The 22,125-nt window shown below is 41.2% G+C and overlaps 1 protein-coding gene and 1 pseudogene across 4 annotated transcripts in view; one reads left to right on the top strand and one right to left on the bottom strand.

The window, feature by feature from the left end:
* The window catches only part of MAP3K4 (mitogen-activated protein kinase kinase kinase 4), a 145,810-nt gene continuing 123,685 nt past the window's right edge, over window positions 1–22,125 (bottom strand). For all 4 annotated transcript variants that reach the window (XM_004449808.4, XM_004449805.4, XM_012520429.3 and 1 more), the window contains 8 exons: window positions 15,551–15,742; window positions 14,348–14,418; window positions 13,211–13,327; window positions 12,157–12,316; window positions 5,716–5,838; window positions 4,176–4,282; window positions 2,158–2,337; window positions 1–665 (listed from right to left, as the gene is read on the bottom strand). In XM_004449808.4, the coding sequence (XP_004449865.1) occupies window positions 645–665; window positions 2,158–2,337; window positions 4,176–4,282; window positions 5,716–5,838; window positions 12,157–12,316; window positions 13,211–13,327; window positions 14,348–14,418; window positions 15,551–15,742 (971 nt within the window). In that variant the 3' untranslated portion in view covers window positions 1–644. The remainder of the gene's footprint in view (window positions 666–2,157; window positions 2,338–4,175; window positions 4,283–5,715; window positions 5,839–12,156; window positions 12,317–13,210; window positions 13,328–14,347; window positions 14,419–15,550; window positions 15,743–22,125) is intronic.
* LOC139437763 (protein SDA1 homolog) lies at window positions 6,748–9,266 on the top strand (annotated as a pseudogene).

The following is a 22,125-nucleotide window of genomic DNA, read 5'->3' as shown; positions in this document are numbered from 1 at the left end:
TGTCTTTAGCATACTTTATTGTGCTCCCTCCATTGAGGAACCTGTGAGTGAAAACAACAAACCTGTCTATTATATAATACATTGGCTCATGAGCTGATAACCATTAAAAGACAATATAACTGAGCTTTCCTAAAATAAACCATTTATTGAAAAAAGAACCTTTTCTTAAATTTCATCAATCAGCCTTTTGCATAACAAATCTGAAGCTCGCCAACAACAAAAGGTGAGGTTTCACAGTCAGTGCACTCGACAAACATGAGATTAAAAAACAAGGTCCAGAATGCCTGGTAACACTACAACTTCTTTTGAACCTAGGAAGGACAAAACACTACACTGATATTAGGGTTCTCAGTCACACGAGAAACAGAAGACAAAGGCGATGGTCCGTGTACAGTAGTAATGGCACTTAACATGCAGCTTCTTTAGCCTCGTGGACGCTGTCACACAGGAGGGTCCTGTGCCAACTAAAACAAACAGGAGCAGCAGGAGAAGTGACGCTTGTCACCTGTGCAGTCTTCAGTCTTGGAAGGTTAAAAGGCTTATACTGCTTCTCAGCACAGTCTTTATGTAAATATTACATACAGTAGTGATTAAGAGAATTTTCCGAGCACATACAGGACTAGGCCACGTCCTGACGATTAGCTTCATTCTTCATCTGTGCAAACCTGGGAGGAAGGCAGGGGACAGATGAAACCCCTCCATACAGCAGAGTCACGCTCTACTGCACTGGATCTCAAGCACCGGGCCTGGCAGAGGTCAGCGGCAGTGGACAATGCCAGCGCCCAGCCACTGCTCCAAAGTCAGGCCTACAAACTGACCACTGGGAGCATTTAAAAAAAATACACTCAGGCCAACAGAAACTGTTTACTCACTTTTTAACCAAGAAATAGTATATTTATTCAATTGCATGTCCCCACTATCAACACAGCAAACCCAGTTGTTTGTCCTTAATTTCACTCACCTGAGAACAATGGTGCCCCCCTCCCTGCGCCTTCCCTTCCAGGAGTGGCTCTGCAGGGCCCGTAAACGCTGTCTTCTCCAGGGTTTCATTCTCACTTCACTTCTCCTCTACACACTCTGCCAGCAGCATTTGTCACCCTAAGCTGTACGCCTAGTTCAATTCTCTCTCCTGAGTCCCAGCCCAAAATATCTAAATGCCCATCTGAAATCCCCAGCAGATGCTCCAAAGGTATCCCAAGCTGAACCTGCGCCACGCCGCGGCGCCCGCCTGCCTGCCGTGGTGCATGGAGCCTCCTTAACCGAGGGGCTCAAGCCAGGGCCGGGAGCCCTCCTGGGCTCTCCCTCACTCGCCGCTCAAACCCACCTACTCAGTCATGGCTATTCCAAGTCCTAAATACTGCTTAAAACTCAACCCTCACTTTTCCTCCACGGTCCTGTAGGTTATGTCAGCAGCGACCTAACACGTCTCTTGCTTCCAGTGCATTCGTTCTAAAACACTAAATCATACTGTTATCTTTACCAAATATGGTTTTCTTCATGTGGCTCCTGCTTACTCTTCCAGCATTATCTTTTGCCACTTTCCCTCTTTTGTGCTGTGTTCCATGAGTACCCACCTATCGATAGTTCCTCGAGTGTTCTGTTCTCTCACAAGCAGGCCTCTCTACGTCTCATTTTGTATGGCGTGTCCTTATGCCCATTCCTGACCTGGCTAAATCCTCCCAAATAGTTCAGGCATCTCAACTACAGAAAGTAATATCTGAGATTACCTGCTGGGATTAAATCATTTACCTCTTCTCAGTGGCCCTACAACATGATATATGTACCATTATCACACATAATTTTCTCACCTGTCTCTACCCTCTAAATAGATGCCACACACTCAAGAGTGAAAACTATGCTTTTTATCAGGTCTCATTTGATTCCATTTAACTGTCCCAAATGCTCCTCAAAATTAACTTATCCAAAATGGAACCAATAGGAGAACCCCAACTAACATTTTCTGAGTGAAAAAAACATATACAAAAAACCCTGGCAAAAAACATAGTTCGTTTTCATTTCATATATGTATTTTTGTGTGTATATGCCCAGTAGTATTGTATATACATATATAACATTATATATATATATTTATTTTTACTTATATTTATGTTTCCAAATTCCTTTAAGTGCCAGATGCAAAACAGTAATTGGCCAAACCTTGACAAATGAGTGGTCGAGGAGCTGGCTGGCCGTCCACCTCATCTTTGGATCACTTTCAAGGCAGTGAGAAAGGAAGTCCTTTCCTTCAGGACTTAATCTTTCAGGGATTGGCGGCTTATGTCCCATTCCCACTTTATACATAATCTGAAAGTTGTGTTCATATTCATGCCAGGGCCTCTAAAAAGACAGACAAAAAATCAGGTTTTAAAAGTACATGGTATAAAAAAATTGCAAACACCCAATCTCTTTTTAGGTATCTCAATATTAATATATAACAAGGGTCAGCAAACCTTTCCTTAAAGGGCCAGAGTAAATATTTTAGGCTTGTAAGCTAAATGCCTATGGTCCCCACCATAAGTATTCAAGTCTCCCACGGCAGCATGAAAGTAGCTATACACAATAAATAGCCAAATGGTCATGACTGTTTGCCAATAAAACTTTATTTGCAAAAACAGGTGGCTGGCATCACTCGTTTAACTATTTGGGATGTTCTATTAGTTCAGCATTATCTAGAAGTCATCACTGTGTAAATAAAAAATGGGATATATAAAATGATACAAACAAGTTAATAAAACATATGAAACTCAACAGGTATCTAATGGGATGTTGAATATGCTTTGATTCCTGTTGAATAATAAGCAAATTCTATTAATGGAAAGCTCAACGTGTTTTATTACAGTCACAGAAAAATGTGACTCGTTAGAGAAAGAGCTAAGTTTGTATTGCACTCTAATTTGTATACCTATTAGTCACTGCAATATGTATTCTTCGATTTGTGAGACCTTGTTCTTTTGCTGATGTATGGCTTGACTAAAATAATACATCTTTCTACTGTGATACTAAGAGAAATAATAGCTAACAATTACTGAGTACTTGTGTGCAGTCTTTTTCAGTAGCAGCCTGATATAGCTATAATATATTTAATTAAACAAATTTCCTATTAATGAACACTTTAGAGACTTCTAACATTTTGCTTTATAAAAGATACACACACTGTACATGTGCATCTTTATACATTTGTACAAGTGTTCAATAGTAACTTCCTCAGAAGATAAATTTTTATAAGTTGAAATATTCTTAAAGAGCTCGACACATAAAAAATTTTAATAGGAATCTGTCCTCTAGAGCAGTTCTCTACCATACTGAACTGTCATTCACAACATTTATCTGTTTTCCCACATCCCCTTTCTAACACCAGATATTATCAATCTTTAAAAATGTCAACCATATGCTAAATAAAAAATGAAATTTCATTTTTAAGTGAACAACTTTGATTATTAGTGAGGTTGGCCATCTTTTCACATTTCTTTTTTTAAGTGACTGTTCCTCCAGGTTTTGTTTTTTTTAATCAATTTTATTGATATATATTAATAAAACATATAATCTATCCCAAGTGTACAATCAGTAGTATTGGTATAATCACATTTGTGTATTTATCACTATAATCATTATTAGAGCATTATCATTATTCCAATAATAACAATAAATAAAAAACAGAGAAACAAAAAGAGCTCTACCCCTTAACAGAGTCACCTCTGTGTTTCCCCTGCTGAACATAGCTGCTATTCTGTTTCCATTCTAATTTATCTATATTTACATTTTGTATAGATGGAGTCAAACGATATGTAGTACCCTTTTGTCTAGCTTCTTTCAGTTAGTATAGCTCCTTTTTTCCCACTTAATGGAAGATTATTAATATATTACTATATACTACTGCCCATATTTTGCTTTGGTTCGATTTTTGCTTGACATTAACATACATTTTAATTTGAGCTTTGTGATTTTTAAAATTCACTTATACGAGTTCCCTATGTGATATATCTTAAAAATATGTCTCCAAGTTTGGCATTTTTCTTAACTTGACTTCATCTTTTGAAAGGTCACTTTTTTTTTTATCTGTAGTCACTTTCTCTCTTTGGCAGAAAATGTGTCCTCAGTACTTAATGGATACTAAATAGCACAATCACTGCTCTGTTTCATGTAAGTTACCCTCACTTAGTTCCTGGCCCGCTTACCTTCCCAGTCACCATCTCTGTCACCACGCAGCCCAGGCTCCAGATGTCGGCAGCGCGCCCATGGCCCTCTCCTTTAGCGCGGGTAATGACCTCAGGAGCCATGTACGCTTTAGAATCACAGGTGGTGGAATTCATGTTAGAGATACAGCACCGTGTATTAACAGAGCCAACTAACAAATTAACATTGGGCGGTGGACTTGGCCCAGTGGTTAGGGCGTCCGTCTACCACATGGGAGGTCCACGGTTCAAACCCCGGGCCTCCCTGACCCGTGTGGAGCTGACCCATGCGTAGTGCTGATGCGCACAAGGAGTGCCCTGCCATGCAGGGGTGTCCCTGCGTAGGGGAGCCCCATGCGCAAGGAGTGCGCCCCATAAGGAGAGCCGCCCAGCACGAAAGAAAGTGCAGCCTGCCCAGGAATGGTGCTGCACACGAGAGCTGACACAACAAGATGACGCAGCAAAAAGAAACACAGATTCCCGTGCCGCTGACAACAACAGAAGCAGACAAAGAAAATGCAGCAAATAGACACAGAGAACAGACAACCAGGGTGGGGAGGGAGAGAGAGATAAATAAATCTTTAAAAAAAAACACCAAATTAACATTGTGTAATAGTCTACACAGAAGAAACATTTAAATAGAATTGTCAAAAAAATGAAAATAGATATTATAAACCAATTCATTGGAAAGATTCTTTAGGTGCAGAATTTTCTTTTAAAAAACAATTTTGGGAAGCGGACTTGGCCCAGTGGATAGGGCATCCGTCTACCATATGGAAGGTCCGCGGTTCAAACCCCAGGCCTCCTTGACCCATGTGGAGCTGGCCCATGTGCAGTGCTGATGCGCACAAGGAGTGCCCTGCCATGCAGGGGTGTCCCCACGTAGGGGAGCCCCACGCGCAAGGAGTGTGCCCCGTAAGAAGAGCCGCCCAGCATGAAAGAAAGTGCAGCCTGCCTAAGAATGGCGCCGCACACAGGGAGAGCTGACACAGCAAGATGACGCAACAAAAAGAAACACAGATTCCCATGCCACTGACAACAACAGAAGCGGACAAAGAAGAAGATGTGGCAAACAGACACAGAGAACAGACAACCGGGGTGTGGGGTGGGGGAGAAGGGGAGAGAAATAAATAAATCTTTAAAAAAAAAAAAAAAAGACAATTTCAGAATGTCCAAATTTTCAGATAAATTGCATTAACAATGTAATATGAAATGTAACCCCCAAAGGAGGATGTAAAATTATGACACGAAATACTGTTACAAATAATTACCATTTAACCATAATTTTGTTTCAATTAGAATAATTTCAATAAACTCAATGCAAACAACAAAAATTGTTTTTCTGGGGGAAAAAAGCCCTTTCCTCCCTCCTTTACAGTACTAATTAATTTTTCCAGTCTGAACAGCTGGTTTCAGGAGAGAGCTTAAGTGGAGCGGAAGCAGTTGTTTCATGAAGAGAAACCCTCACCTGCTTTCCGAGTCTCACGGACAGAGCGGAAGGAAAGGCAGTTAGGAAACACCTGCAGTGGGTGACTGTGCCTACCTGCTGTCCCCAGGGTGCTATCCACCTCACCGGGCATGGTCTGGGCGTTGTTTTTAAGCTTTACTGAGCATCCAAAATCTCCCAGTTTGATTAGTCCAGATGAGGTAAGGAAGATATTGGCACCTAACAAGAAACAGACAGTTGTTAAAAGCCTCTCAATGTGGGCATTTTTAAGGTTACATGATCAACTGAACTATCAGGAATTTTAATCACCACCTTTAATAATATAAAGGTTTAAGACATTTTACATACAAAGCATAATAATATAAAGATTTCGGAGCTCTGTTCATGCTCCTTAAAAATATAGAGCAAAGACATTTTAGCATCAGTGCAGATAGCTGTAAACACCCAGTTCTGAACTGAAGTATATGTGTAAATCCTGACATAAAAAACCTTCAGAGAGACTTAAAAGAAAACTACCAACAAAAGACAAATGCTTTTGGTGGCATTCCTGAAAATTAGAGCTCTATACAGTTAGCAGGTTCTACAACAGCATACACACTGCTGTTCTTCAGAGTCATATTCAAGGCTGCCGTTGGATTTACCGGACTGTGACTGTAAAGAATGTTCTGCAAAATTCTGTGATATTTCTATAAGCAATATACTTGCCTAACTTGTAAGCTAGTTGGAAATTAGGGCTACTGCTCATGTCAAGGAATTTTTGCCTTTTAACATAGGCTACAGGATGTCATTGCCCCAACTGTCCCATGCATCTCTGGTAATGGTGTATTTTCTGGTACCTCCATCACAAAGCAATACAGAGCCCCTCGAGCTGGGCAACTAGCCAGAGATGAGCTGAAGTCGAACAGTTAATTCTCCTGGCTTGGTGCTCCGAGATGGTCCCTGCAATGGACTAACTTCATTATTCTGTAATTATCCTATATCTGCACATCTTTACACATGCAGACAGCATGTGAGAATGTAAAAAGGACATAGTCAAACTAACTTGATTCAAGGACTGAGGGGTTCTCTTCATGGCCAAGTGATATGACATGAAGGTACTATTTTGTGACACTGACACAGAGACTGAAAATGGTGCTTATGGCAGAAAGGCTAGAAATGGGTATAATACAGAACAGCCCCCAGACTGAGTCCCTGGTAGAAGGGCCCTCGGGAAGTCAGGCCAGTTCAAGAGTGAATGTGTTAAGGGTGCCCTCAGACCTGTGACAGAATGGAACTCTTCAGTAAAGGGCTAATGAGAGACAAAGGTATTTTCCCACTTCAATGATCCCCCGGACTCCCGGCTACAAAAGTTAGGAGCATGGCGTGGCTAAGGCAAAGGGCATAGTGGCAGCTCAGTGACAGAAGCATGGCTCCTCTCCAAGCACCAGAAGGGAAGCACACCTTTAATCAATCAGCATGACAAAATTGTTTTAGCAGAATGAACTGTGAGGAGGTTGGTATAAATAGACCCTATCCTTGTTTTCAAAAACATGAATTGGGGACTTCTGGGAAGATGGAGGACTGGAGGGGCAAAGGGCTCACTTCTTACCCAGAAAATAGCCAGAGGCCAGGGAGAAACTCTGGAAAACAACCCAGAAGAGAGAGGGGTGAAGGAAAGGAGTCTCAGCTGGCTGGAAAAGTTCCCTGAGTAAAGCTGCAGCAGCAGCTGCTGGCACCCATTACCCCACCTTCAGAGCAAACAGCACTGGTCATCTGGCTCCTGGCAGGTGGCTGCGGGCTAAGGGAGTCTCAGGGGTCCTCTTCCCAAGAAAGAAGAGAGGGAGGGACACAACCTATGGCAAATTTGGATTCTGGCCAGCGAACGGGGTTTGCTGCCATTGGAGGGTTACACACTTCCAGGCCAGGTGGGGCCACGGCAGTTTGCCCTGAGAGCCTACAGAGGGCTAAAGATAATTTGCCTTCTCAGACATCTTCCCTACTTCCCTGGGCTGGCTACTGAGGACACAGAGGAGGGAAGGATGCTGCTAGCCAAGGGAGAACAGCTTTTGAGGAAGTTTGAGAGTTGGACGGCCCTGGGCACATTGCTTCTGCACTGCCCACTCAGGGAATGCATTCTTCTCTAGCATCTGGGGCCTGAGCTAAGAGGGCCACTGAAGATCGCCATCTGCTGGCAAATCAGGAAAGTGCATGCAAAGAAGGGAAAACTAATAAATAAGTAAAAGAGCAGCTATTCACTTGATTCATGATCCCCAAGCTTTTTCAGAAAACTACTAAAACAACTGGAGAGCTCTAAAGAGAGGTCTGAAGTGAAGATGATGCGCATGAACCTTATCTCAAGATTGGAGGGAATTCACGAGCTTTCTCTTAACTTCCATCCCTTTGGGCAAAGGTTTCTGCAGCCCCACTGAAGAGAAGCAACAAAGATCCTTCTGTTTGCTGCGTGTCTCATCACCTGGTGCCCCCAGAGATCATTCAGTCATTGCTCATGACTGTGGCCAACAATTCTGTTCCCAGCAAGACCTCGGGTGAACCCATGACAGCAGGACACAATGCTGTAAAAGAGGTAACAGCTCGATGTCCTCTAGCCGTGAATGAAGAACTTCTCAAGACCTGGCCCAGTATACAACACACAAAGATAAGAACGTGATGATGTCTGCTAGAACTCTGATTCAGTTCTTCCAAACACCAAATCCTCAGATGTTGCAGAAGAAATTCTGAGGGAATCCTAGAGAAGCCTCGATTGAAGCAAGAGTGCAAGAATATGGAGCATTAGATGCTAAAGATTATATTTCAGGAGCAGAAGTTCTGGAAATTGAGAAAGAAGAAGAGAACGCTGAAAATGCTTAAGATGGGTGGGAAACTGCCAGGCTCAGCGAGGAGGAGGACACCAGTGGTAAGTAGTAGACGTGCACCACTCTCCCTGAAGAACAGCCAGAAATTTCCAAGAAGCAGAAGAGCATGTCCACGGAAAAGCAGAAAGCCGAAGCTGCAGCCATCAGCACCAGTCGAGTTTTACTCAGGAAGACTTCCAGAAAATCCGCATGGCCCAAGTAAGGAAAGAACTCGGTGCTCCCCTGGGAAAGCCAAAAAAAGGTGATCCATCGAAATAGACAGCAAAGAGGGGCCCAGAGACAAGTTACTCTCACCTCGGGACACTGAGCACCTTCATAAAGAACCAAAGTCTGACAAGGGGACAAGACTAGCAACTGCAATGGCTCTAAAGACAGATGGGAAAGAATTTGTGAGGAAGAAAACCAAAATGAATCCACTTTCCAGTCCTACAAATAAAGAAAGGGCAGAAGAATTTTATGATGATGCGGTATAGCCAGAATGTCCAGACAAAAAATAAACATTCCTTCAGCGAAAAACAGTAGGCACTAAGAGATACACTTTTGAAAAAGATAAAAAGAATGAGTAACTACCAAGCAAGTTTTCCATTCCTAAGAAAATACAATTTTTGTTTCATTACTCTGAAAATTAGTAAATCAAAAATATTTGTTTATACTAAAAAGTCCAGAAGCACTGTGTATTTTGGAAACTGGGAAAAGAAAAACAAAAGCAGGTAATCTGGCACCTTTACTACCTCCTTCTCCAAGGCCTTGGAAACTGGCCAGCACCCCATTACTCGGACCTTGGCCCTGGTTTGAGCACTTAAACAGGGCAATCCTAAATATTTAGAACAAGTTGAACCAAGAATCACATAGCAGTACAGCACACAGCTACTAACAGTCAATCCCTAGGCAAGAGAGAAAAAACAAACTTGAGAGTACCTGATCATTGTTTATCTGGCAAAACTGTCCTTCCAAATATGACGGTGAGTTTAAAATATTCACAGATAAACAGAAACTAAGAGAGTATATAAAGAAGAATCCAGCAACAAAGCTATTAGAGCTAATAAATGAGTTCAGCAAAGTGGAAAGAAATAAGATCAACACACAAAAATCAGTAGTGTTTCTATACACTAGTAAGGTGCAAGCTGAGGAGGAAATTAAGAAAAAAGTACCATTTGCAATAGCGACAAAAAGACTCAAATATCTAGGAATTAATTTAACCAGGAATGTAAAGAATCTGTATTCAGAACATTACAAAACACTGCTAAAATAAATCAAAGAAGACCTAAACAAATGGAAGGACATTCCATGTTCATGAACTGGAAGACTAAATGTCAGAAGATGTCAATTCTACCCAAACTGATGTATAAATTCAATGCAATCCCAATCAAATTTCCAAGTCTACTTTGCAGAAATAGAAAAGTCAATTACCAAATTTATTTGGAAGGAAAAAGGGTCCTGAATAGCTAAAAACATCCCCAAAAAGAAGAGCAAAGTTGAACGGCCTAAGCTTCCTGAAGTTGAAGTATATCATAAAGCAACAGTATGGTATTAGATACAATGATCAATGAAATCAAATTGAAAGTTCAAAAATAGACCCATACCTCTATGGTGTACTGATTTAATAAAAGCCTATCAAGTCTACTTTTCTGGGACAGTCTCTTCAACAGTCTGTTCAACAAATGTCCTGGGAGAACTGGATATCCATAACCAAAATAATGAAAGAGAAACCCTATCTCACTCCCTATATAAGAATCAACTCAAAATGGATCAAGAACCTAAACGTAAAAGCCAGGACCATAAAATTCCTAGAAGATAATATAGGGAAACACTTGTAAGCCTTTGTAGTAGGTGGGGGTCTCTTAAACCTTACACAAAGCATAAGCTACAAAAGAAAAAATGAATAAATGGGACCTTCTCAAAATAAATACTTCTGCACCTGAAAGGGCTTTGTGGAGGGGGTAAAAAGGCAGCTAACTCAAAAGGAGAAAATATTTGGAAATCACACATCTGACATGGGTCTAACATTCATGATATATAAAGAGATCCTACAACTCAACAATAAAAAGACAAATGATCAGATTAAAATATAGGCAAAAGAAATGAACAGACATTTTTCTAAAGAGGAACTACAAACAGTGAAAAAAAAAAAACACATGAAAAAATATTCGACATCACCAGTTATCAGGGAAATGCAAATAAAAGCTACAATGAGCTATCACTTCACACATATCAGAATGGCCACTATTAAGAAGACAGAGAACTACAAGTGTTGGGGAGGATGTGGAGACTGGCAGGAAGGTAGAAGGTAGAACGGCACGGTCACCGTGGAGGTCCGTCCGGCAGCTCCTAGGAAGTCAGAGACAGACCCACACGTGACCAGAACACCACTACCAGGCACGGAAGACCTACGAGCTGGGACATGAACAGACCTCTGCACACCAGCGTTCATGGAGGCGCGACTGGCAATTGCCAAAAGCTGGATACAACCCAGGTGTCCATCAAATGACGAATGGATAAACAAACTGTGTTGTATACACACGATGGCATATTATTCAGCTGGAAGGAAGCATATGGCAACTTGTATGAAGCTGGAGGACATTATGTTGAGTGAAGCAAGCCAGGCATAAAATGACAAATATTGTATGATTTTGCTATTATGAACTAACTACAATGAGTAAACTCATGGAGTTAATACCTAGACTGTAGGTCACCAGAGAACAGAATGTGGTTAGAGAATGGAAAGATGAGGTCCAATCTGCAGAACTGATAAAAAGTTGTTTATAAATGTTTGGAAAGGAATAAAAATGGTAAAAGAAGATCAGAGGGTTTGTAATTATTAATGCTAACATATAGGTATTAACTTTTTTTCCTGGAGTAATGAACATGCTCTAATATTGATAGAAGTGATGAATGAACAACTCTGTGATTATACCAAATAGACTGTACACTTTAGATCAACTGTATGGTTTAGGAAAAGAAAATTAACAGGGTGGGTTGGGGGAAGTAAGGAAAAATACACCAAATGTACAGTATGGACTATAGCTAGAAGTAATACTTTAATGATGCTCTTTCATAATTTGTTATGAATGTTTCACAGCAATGCAAGGTATAGTGGGGTGGTGTACGGGGCCCTGTATGATGTTATGCATGTTTAAGTTCACAACTTTTATTATACACTTATTGTTATGGATGCTCACGCATGAATGTTATACTTCAATAAAAAATGTTTTAAATAAAAAAAAAACAACAAAAAACCATGAGCTGCATATTATGACTTATACTGGCATTTCTGATATGTCATTTTATATATTCAAAATGTTCAGTATACATGCACAAGGATATTGTGAAGGGAAAAAGAAATGTTGCTTTGACCAAGAATAATGTATAAGAAGGGTGAAATTTTTGGTTGTATATGTGTTACTGAAACAAAAATTTAAAAAAAGTAAACAGGATATGGTAAGTCAGCCTATAAAAACAGCAACCTCTGCTTTTGGAAAATGGACTTCTTTTCAAGCAGTGCTGAACATACAAGGCGGATTTATCCACTCAAAGATGGAAATGTAGGTTCTACATTGTTTCTCATTATTGGGCTCATCATAGAAGACGGCTTAAAGCAAAGGTGTTCGTAGGTTCCAGAGCTACAACGTGCGTGGAGCACCTAAGATGCACTGCGCACCCCCATGAGCCGGGGGTGGGGGGTTACCTTTGATGTCCCGGTGAACGATGCCGTGCTCGTGCAGAACATTGATGGCAATGGTGATCTGCTTGGAATACAGCCTGATGACGTGTTCCTGCAGCCCCAGCCTCGACACCTCTTCCAGCGTGCCCTCATCACAGTACTCCATGAAGATATACATTTCTTCCTGTGGAAGGAATAATATGCAGCCCTGTGTTCACTGTTTTCCTTACACGTACATCAAGTGAAAAATCTGGAAAACTTCAAAGGCCAAGCCCCAAAGGAATCTTCTTTCTAATGGTCTACTATACTTGGCAACCTGAACAAGGGATTTTTCTTACAGCAATGGCTTCTAACTCTTCTGTTTCTGCCTGCCTTCTCTGTCTGGAATTATACAGCTAGGTAGGAAAACAGCATCTCCTTCAAATCAAAGGCGATGCATTTCGGTAATTAAGTCTGCTATATAATCTCAGACAGGGACTAACAGGGATGTCCCTATAAACATATTATTAAGTACTGAAACACATCCTTTTCAAGTATGAATTTATTTGTGAAGACATTAAAAAATATCAATATCCAACTTTGCCTGGAAGCACAAGTCTACCAAGATATCCAAGACACAATCCCTCAGAGTGTTTATTTCTACACACAAAGGGGAAAATGAATTTGAGGTCTTAATTTTCTCTTATTTCATGATGGCTCCCTTAAATACATGTAAAAGAAAAATTGGTATTACTTAACAGTGCACTCAACAATTAAGAAAAAAAAGGGGAGAGGGGATGGGGGCAACCGGTAGCAAGAAGCTGTGTGAGGGGCATTTGAGAAGAATCTTCTGATTGGCAGGATGGGTTTCAGTGCTTTATAATGTCGGGTTAATGACTACAGTCTACAACTTACATTTTAGGAAGAACTCCTCTAGTTTCAGAGAGAAGGCAGAAATGATGTAACTCATGGAGATTTCCTGATAATTAGGCAAAGTTACTGTGCTCTGAAATGAGAAGACCTGTGATGTAGAACAGGACTCCATTCTGGACCCTCACTGATTCCTCACACACAAACAGTGTGATTAAAGTTGGCTTACTCTATGAAGCTCCACACCAAAATACCGAACCAGATTGGGGTGTTTGATGCCTTCGAATATTTTCAATTCGTCTGCAGTTTCCTTGATAGTTTTATGGTCATTAGGTTGAAATCGAATCTGTGAAAGGAAAAGTGTCGATGACTGCTGGTGCCGACACGAGCTGGAACGCACGGCTGTGAAGCTGTCTCCTGACCACCCCCACCTCCCAGAGCCACTGCGCACACAGTCTCGGTGCCTATGGCCTGACGTCCAGATTCCTCCTCGCGTTGTTCCACCTGAACTACACATGGCTGCTTTTGACTACCTGGTGAGATGACTGCTAAGAGATCGTTTTCACAGCGGCAAACTGCATTACCAAAAACATTACTGTTCAGGACAAAACCCCTGATGATTAGGGTCTGGGCCAGATCAAGATAAGAAACGGTTCTGCCCTTCAGGCGTTTACAAGATCAAGCTGGACAGACCGTATAAAAGAAGTGGGCCTAAGGGCCAGAGAGGCACGTGCACGCTGCAGGAGGGCCAGGGAGGGAGTGGGCACCGGGGACGGGTAGGGAACGGCCCTGCGTGGTGAGGCGTGGGCGCTGTACACCCATCCTCCCCCGAGCCTCCGGTGGTGCTAACTTAACACACATCTCCAGCCTCACCACCCACGCCCCACCCTCCAAAGCCACACTGGGTTTTTCCTTAGACCGCAAGGACAGATTTCCCCCACTCCTCATCCCTACCTCCAATCACTCATTTTCTGAAGTTTATCCAACACCGCCCTCTATGAGATGCTACTGTTAGCACCCTCCTCTGAGCCTTCATCAAATTTTATTTCTGTGTCTCTCTCTGTACAGATGTCACACCTGTATTGTGTTAGAATTATCTGTATCCCTTGTCTTATCACCCTCGCTTGAATAGAAGCATATCTGTTGTAAATGCCATCTCGGTGGATCTGCCAGCTTGGCCTTATCTGTCTCCAGGACTTTATGCCTAGACAATTCACTATGGAAGTACTTACGCCAGCTCTAGGCACTACCAAGACCAAATAAATTCAAGTTTCTTTAGCAAATCTCTATCACTTATCACTCAGAGGCTTAAAATAAAAAGGCCCACCTCAACATATGAGTTCAAAGGGAGGGAAAGGTGACTTACCTCCTTCATAGCCATCAATTCACCGGTGTCAACACTGATACAAGTGTAGACCTTCCCATACTGCCCTTCCCCTGTGAACAGTGACAGAACAGGCAGCTCTTACATTAGGTACCTAAGGTGGATTGTTTTTGTTTATTTCTCATTTGAACTTAAAAATAATGCTATCATAATTCTGGATGTATATTTATATATCTATAATCATGTTTACTAGAGTCTACTATTGCAAGACCTGAAATATTTTTGAATGTTACCTAATACCTGAAGTCTTAGACAATCTCTTACAACTTATCTTATTGGTAAATATCTTCATTAGAAAAGGCACGAATGTGAGAAATCAGCAGCCGTGGTACACCCTTCTGAACCCTAGAGGAGGCCTGGCCTGGGGAGGGGAAGCGGGTGGAGTGGTGGAACAGGGAGTGTCCAAGGGCGAGGGTGGCAGCTGACTGTATATACCCACTGCTGCGCATCCGGTGTGTGGGAATGGCTTTTTCACACACACACCTTTCGGTAATGTTAAAGCAAAGGGATATATGGGTGAACAAGACTGGTGGGAATAAGTAATACAATTTATAGAGTAAATGACTGTTTTCAGTGTTTTTCTACCCACACTATGCTAATCTTGAAGTTTCCTGAGGTTCACAGGAAACCTATGTTTGCCTATTCAGACTTAAAAGAAGTTTCACAGAGAAATGCATTCAAATGGGAAACAGATCTGAAGTACTATAATCAGGCCTCTTCACTCACACAATCTATGAGTAGCTTTTTGATAAGAAATAACTTCACTTGGAAATTAATTAATTACATAATGTTTTAGAAAAAAAAGTTTTGCTGTCCCTTTTACATCCAGTCTCTCTTTAAATAATGTTCTTGTGGGAACAGAATAAAAAAAATAGGCTAGAATAAATGGTTACAATTTATTTCTGTAGTTCTCCACTAGCATGTTCTGGAGTATCGATCAAAACTACTCAACCTAATGAACTACTTAAAAATCTCTTTCTAAAATCTCATTTTTAATGCTCTTATAAGACATTTAAAAAATTAAACAAAAAAAAAAGCCAGAGGCCTCTGCAAAAAGATACAATGTGTATTTGTTCTGTCTATAAGAAAAAAGGACCAAATATATAAGATTTAACCTTAAAAAGTACAACTTCTTGCTCTATATAACAGAAAAACATCTTCCCTTCGCGTTTTTAAATTTCTTACCAATTTTGTTTCCTCGTTGCCATTTGAAGGTCACCTTCCTCAAGCCAACATGCATAACATTGTCATAGGACTTAGGGGTGTCACAAACTTGACCTATGATATTCTTTCTCCTCATTTCTCGATACCTCTTTTCTTCAAACAATCGAACGGACTTCTGAATAGCTTCTATGGGTCCTTGTTTAGAAGCAGTATCTGCAGAGAGAACCACAAACTCATTAGTCCCAGTCCACCACTCTCAAGCCGATTTCCAGGAAACAGCAGCAAAAGCAAAGCAATAGATCAGCACTCCACCACAGCACGGCCTATCGTTACCCATTCAGACCCGGCACAGGAAGTAAAGTCCATCGAAACCTAGTAGCTACCACCCACCATACAATACACACAAAAAAGTGTCCACTGGCCAGACAAAGAAAGGTTTCCTCTAAAACTGTCGGTAAGATTACTGCAGAACCTCCTCACCTATCTACAACCCAGAATGATCTTATTAAAAAGCAAAATCTCATCACGTTGCTTTCCCACCTAAGTTCGTTTCATGGTTCTCCACTACCTATTAACCATAAACCCAAATCCTTTCATAAGGGATCCAAAGCCCTTCATGGTTTGGGCCCTCTTTATTTTTCTGGTTTACTCTTTTTTTTTTTTTTAAACCATTCCCTTCTTTGCTCCTACCACAGGCTATATACTAGCCAAACTGAGTAAGACTCTTACGTAATATAACAAACCTTTCTCATTTCTGTGTCTCTGTTAATACTTGTCTGTTGGCCTGAGCTGTCTCTCTCATTGCAGTGCCTGGTTAAGTGAATTTTACTTATCACAGCTCAGCTGAAATGCCACCCTCTTCTTGTAAGTCATCTCTGATGAGAAAGAAAGAAACTTTTCCCTTCCCTGGAGGTAGAGTACGGGCTCAAGAATCAGAGTGCCTGGAATAACATTCTGGATTCACCATTTTCTAGGTGTTTTAAAATGGGCAAGTTAATTAATTTTTCTCTGCATCAAATTTCTAATCTGTGAAATGAAGGTAATTATATATGATTCAGAGAACTATAGTGAGGGTTTAATAGAATAATGCATATAAAGGCATTTCACCCAATGCCGGCATACAGGGATACTCACATGTAAAGGCATTTCACCCAATGCCGGCATACAGGGATACTCAATACATTTTAGCTACTACTATTATTCTTTATTTTCCCATTAGGGTTGTTACATCTCCATTTCTCTAATTTATATTTGTATCATGACCTACAGTAAGAAATCTTTTAAACACACACTTCTAAAACAAAAAATTCATGAAACAAGTTTATCCTTAGTCTGCATAATTCTGATTCTGCCCTATTCTTCTCTTAATGCTGATGACACTAAAATGATTTTACAAACCCACTAATAAGTCACAACCTATGACCAGAAAAATACTGCTTTATACACATCTGTATTGTAGCACTTATCATACCATAACCTAATTAGCTAAGGGCATTTCTTGCAGAGATGCTCAAGGACTGGGATGATTTTACGTTTGATTTGAGGACCCATAGATTTCTAATGTTCTACTCACAGTCTCTTAATACGACCATTTCTTTTTAAAAAGGGGATACATATTCTTTACCTCAGTATAGATCGAGTCTACTAACCATTAGACAAGATTTAATAGCTGTGTGGCCAAGAACTCCACTATCAAATATTTCTGGGAAGGGCTTGTTTTGGGAGCTTTTGTTTTGTTTTTACAGTAAAAATTTCTCATGATTTCTTGGACTTCAGTATGTCAGTGTGAACTGTAACTCTCCCAAGGGGAACAACAGTTCCAAATAATTCTTAAATTGTCCTGACCATAAGTGTTTGTTTTGAAAAACATCAAAGACCTGGTATTCCTGGGAACTACTTGTTAACATGTGAGCCACTGAAGAGATCAGGCTCAAGCCTAGGAAATCTTCCCCATCCCTCAGTACTGATGACTCTTACATCAAAATTGCTATTGCCTCCATTCTCATTTTACACTGAATTACTGCAATTTGACTCCAATTCACCTCCCTATTTCCAGTCACTTCCTCCCCAGGTCAGGCTGCACACACCAGCTGCTCGGGGGCCCTCAGGAGCTGCCTGAAGGCAAAGCCCGACTTACCCGGCCTTGTTGGCGACTACCCACAATCTGACCTCACTTTACCTCCTCTGAATTTACCCCCCACCATCCAGTCCAGGCAAACTGGTCTATTTCTTAGCCACTAGCTACTTCAGAGGTCATTCTCCTGCTGTACTTTCTCCTCTTGATGCAGACCTGCCCTTCCTGCAAAGGCCAGCCCAAGCCTCAGCCCTCCATGAAATTCTCATTGCCTGCTCTAAGAGCTGAGGAAATGAACAGTCTTCTGATGAGCTGTACAGATTTTAGAGGGGGACTGTAGTGGGAAGGGCTTTAGACAGAGAAGTGCATTCTAGTCCCAACTTTATCATTTCTACCTTAGCCAAATTACTTAACCTCTCGAAAGCTGTTTTATCATTTATTAAAAGAGAACAAGATCTATTCTGCCTACTGCACAATACTGTTGTGACAAAGAATATGTGAAGGCATTTTGCAGATCATAAAGTGCTAGATCAGTTATTTTTCTGCTATTCTTCTGATGAATTTATCTATCACCTACTTTCCTATTTCATTATTATTTTTTAACATAGCTACTATATTATCCCCATATAGCAGTTTGATATTATTGATGAATTCCAAAAAGAAATATTGGCTTATGTTTGCAAACTGGTCTTTTCCTCTGGTCATATTAGATCATATTGGATTATATAATCCAATATAATCCAGTAGGGCATTGTGCCAGTAGGGAATTGAGTCCCCACCACTTGGTGGGTAGGGACTCACAGATAAAAGATATGGCAAAGGATAGAGTTGGAGGGTTTTTAAATATTGGAGTTTGGATGTTGGAGTTTGATGCTGAAGTATTAAGCTGAAGCCCCGAGATGAAAGCACAGAGAGGAAAGAGAAGCCAGCCCTGGGAAGAGAGAAACCAAGGAAGCCTGAACCGTGGCAGACGTTGGCACGCATCCTGCTCCAACATGTGGAAACAGACTTTGGTGAAGGAAGTAACTTATGCTTTATGGCCTGGTATCTACAAGCTCCTGCCCCAAATAAACACCCTTTATAAAACCCAACAGGCTTCTGGTATTTTGCATCAGCACCCCTTTGTCTGACTAATATACCCCACGTGGTGGTTTGGAACTGTATGCACTCCAAAAAATCCTGTTCTTAAGCCTAATCCATTCCTGTGAGTGTAAACCTCTTCTAAGTAGGCCCTTTTGATGAGATTACGTCAGTTACAGCCTAGCCCAGGGTAGGTCTTAATCCTCTTACTGGAGTCCTTAATAAGAGAATGAAATTCAAACCAGAGAGAGAAAGCCACAGGAGCAAGAAGCTGAAAGCAACAGAACCCAGAAAGGAGAGACCAGCAAATGCCACCACTGGCCTTGCCGTGCTGCAGAGGAGCCAAGGCTTGCTGGCACACGGTCTCTGGGAAGAAGCATCGCCCTGACGAGGCCTTGAATTGGACCATAAGTGAACAAACTCCCATTGTTCAGGCCAACCTGCTATCAGCAGTCTAGCAAACTACAACAGATTTTGGTACCAGAGAATGGGGTGCTGCTATTGCAAATACCAAAAAATGTAGAAATAGCTTTGGAATTGGGTAATGGGTAGAGACTGGAAGACTTGTAAGGCACCTGATAGAAAAGGCACACACGGGCTTTCAAAAGACTTGCTAGAAATATGGACACTCAAGGTACTTCTGATGAGACTTAAAGAATGATGAATGTGTCATTACAAACATGAAGAAAAGTGACCCTTGTTTTAAAGTGGCAGAGAACTTGGCAAAATTGAGTTCTGATGTTAGATGGAAGGCAGAAGTTGAAAGTGATAAGCTTGGTTACTTAGATGAGATTTCCAAACTGAATGTGGAAAGTGCAGTCTGCTTCTCCATAGCTTACATTAATACACGAGAGGAAAGGGATAACTGAGAACTGAACTCCTGGGCACAAAGAAACCAGAAATTGATGGTTTGGAAAATTTTGAACTTCTGGGAAGCAAGTCCCCAGAGACTAGTCCTCCATGTGAGGGTTTAACTGAACATGAATCCAGTCAGCCACTTCAGTGCAAGTCAGGATTAGATATCCAGTTATCCAGAAAGGATTTGTAGAAAGTTCTTTTGTATGATGGTTTGGACTGCTATGTACTACATGCAAAACCAACAAGTTTTTTTGTGCAATCTGTACCTGGACTAAAAGGAACAGGAAAGGGACAGATTGAAGGAAAAATCATTTCAAAGGCTGACGTCTGGGCCAAAGACATCTTCTCGTGCCAAGAGCACAAGCCCCCCATGTTTGTGTTAAAGGTGAGTGCCTGGCACTGGAAGAGGACGGGCCTTCCATCCCGTTATTCAAGGAGAATGCTGCCACCCCGGCTTTCTCAGACGCCTGGGGGATTGTGAAGAGAACTGCTGTCACCCCAGAGTTCTCAGAGGTTGAAGCCTTCCCCCCAGTGTTTGGGGGGAGCATGGCCACTGTGCAAGCACCTGAAAAGGGTGGGGCTGCTGCTCCATCAAGGCCGGAGGATGAAACATTTACAGATGATGCTGAGACCTTGAAATCTAACAGAGAATGCCCTGTAGGGTTTCGTGAGTGACCAACACAGGTGACCCTTGTTTTCCTTCCAATTTCTTCCTATGGAAATGGGAGTGTTTATCCTATGCCTGTCTCTCCTTTGTGTATTAGAAGCAGATTTGTTCTTTAGGTTTCATAGGCCCACAAACCAGAGGGAAATTGTGCCCCAAGACAGACCACACCTATAACCAACTGTGATGAGACTGAATTTAGCATTGTTTCTAAAATGACATAAGGTTTTTGGGCTACAGTGATAGAATAAATGCATTTTGAATATAGAAGAATGTGTCTTTTGGGATCCAGAGGGTAGAGTGTGGTGGTTTAGAACTATATGTACCCCAGGAAAATCCTGTTCTTTAATCCATCCCTGCCGATGTAAACCACTGTTAAGTAGGACCTTTTGATGAGGTTACTTCAGTTAAGGCATGGCCCACAGTGGACCTTCATCCTTTTACCGTAGTCCTTTATAAGAGAAGGAAATCCAGACAGAGGGAGAAAGCCACCGAAGTGAAAGCAACGGAACCTAGAAGAGAAGCTAGAGACCAGCAGATGCTGCCACGTGCCTTGCCACATGGCAGAGGAGCCCAGGAGCACCAGCAGCGGGTCTTTGGAAAGAAGACATCACCTTGATGATGCCTTTAGACCTTGATTTAGACATTTTCCCTGACTCTAACTGTAAATGAATAAATTCCCACTGTTGAAGCGGACCCATTTCAGGGTAACTGTTTTCATTTCAGTAGCCTAGCAAACTAAAACACCCTATTTTATGGAAGACGAAACTGAGGCTCAGAGATGTTAGGTAACTTACACAAGATCACACAACTAATAACAGTCTAATTTATTGTATGTGTTGACTTTAGACCTACTTTGTGCTGACAATTTGCAAGAAACTAGGTTTTCCGGAGCCATACATATAGTTCTCTCACAATGCCAAAAGGGGCTCCCTTAGGAGGTGGGGGAAACTGGGTATAGGGGCTCCAGGTTCCTCAACTCCTGCTTTCACCAGAGAAGGTCCATTAGAATTAGTTTTATATACAGAGGCTCTTTTATTTATAAATTTGCCAGATACATATTTTCATATCTGTGAGCCCAGCCACAAGCCAGTCATGATAACAGTTGTTTATATGGTGTCACTTTGGACTAACTTAGCCTGCAAGTAAGTAATGGCACTCATGAGTGCCTTAAAAGATTTTGTTTGGGGAAAAAAGAGTTCTTCTGCTTAAAATGAAAAGCTTAAAAACCAATGTGTTAAATGTGAGCATAAAGTCATAATATGTATTAACTAGATTTTTATATGACAAAGTATTTTCATTCTCCAATCACATACTATAAGACAGGGGACATTTCTTATATCTCTAGTGCTCCTTAACATATGACATTTTCACATGTGAAAAAAAAATCAATAAACAACAGCAATGCTACACACACACACACACTTGACTAATGCTTTCCCTCAAATTCTTAGTATAAGAAATGGTTACACTTCATCTCACGAATATTTATTAAATTCCTATCATGTACAAAGAATTATGCTAAGCTGCAGAAAGAAAACAAAGATAAGCAAAAGCATTTTCCTGATCTAAAGAAGTTTGTAATTGTTGCAAGAAATATACAATGTATACAGACACAGTATGTGACAGAATGTAATATGTCAGAGGTATTAAATTACAAAACAGGAGGACTTCCAGGAAGATGGCAGACTAGAAAGACACAGGACTCTTTTCTCGCCCAGAAAAATAGCTGGAGGACAGGCAGAAACGTCCTGGAAAAAAATCTTCTAGGATTTAGGACACCAGGGAAGGCTAGAGACTGCCCGCAGAAGGACAAAGGAAAAGAGTTGCAAAACTGTGAGTTCAAAGTGGCATCTGCTACTGCGGCATCTATCCCCACCCTATAGACACTACTGAATTACAGACAAAAGGGACTCCAGA

This window comes from Dasypus novemcinctus, chromosome 28, assembly GCF_030445035.2.
Source record: "Dasypus novemcinctus isolate mDasNov1 chromosome 28, mDasNov1.1.hap2, whole genome shotgun sequence".
Lineage (NCBI taxonomy): Eukaryota > Metazoa > Chordata > Mammalia > Cingulata > Dasypodidae > Dasypus > Dasypus novemcinctus.
The sequence above is the reverse complement of the archived record's forward strand: the minus strand, read 5'-3'. Positions and strand labels throughout refer to the sequence as shown.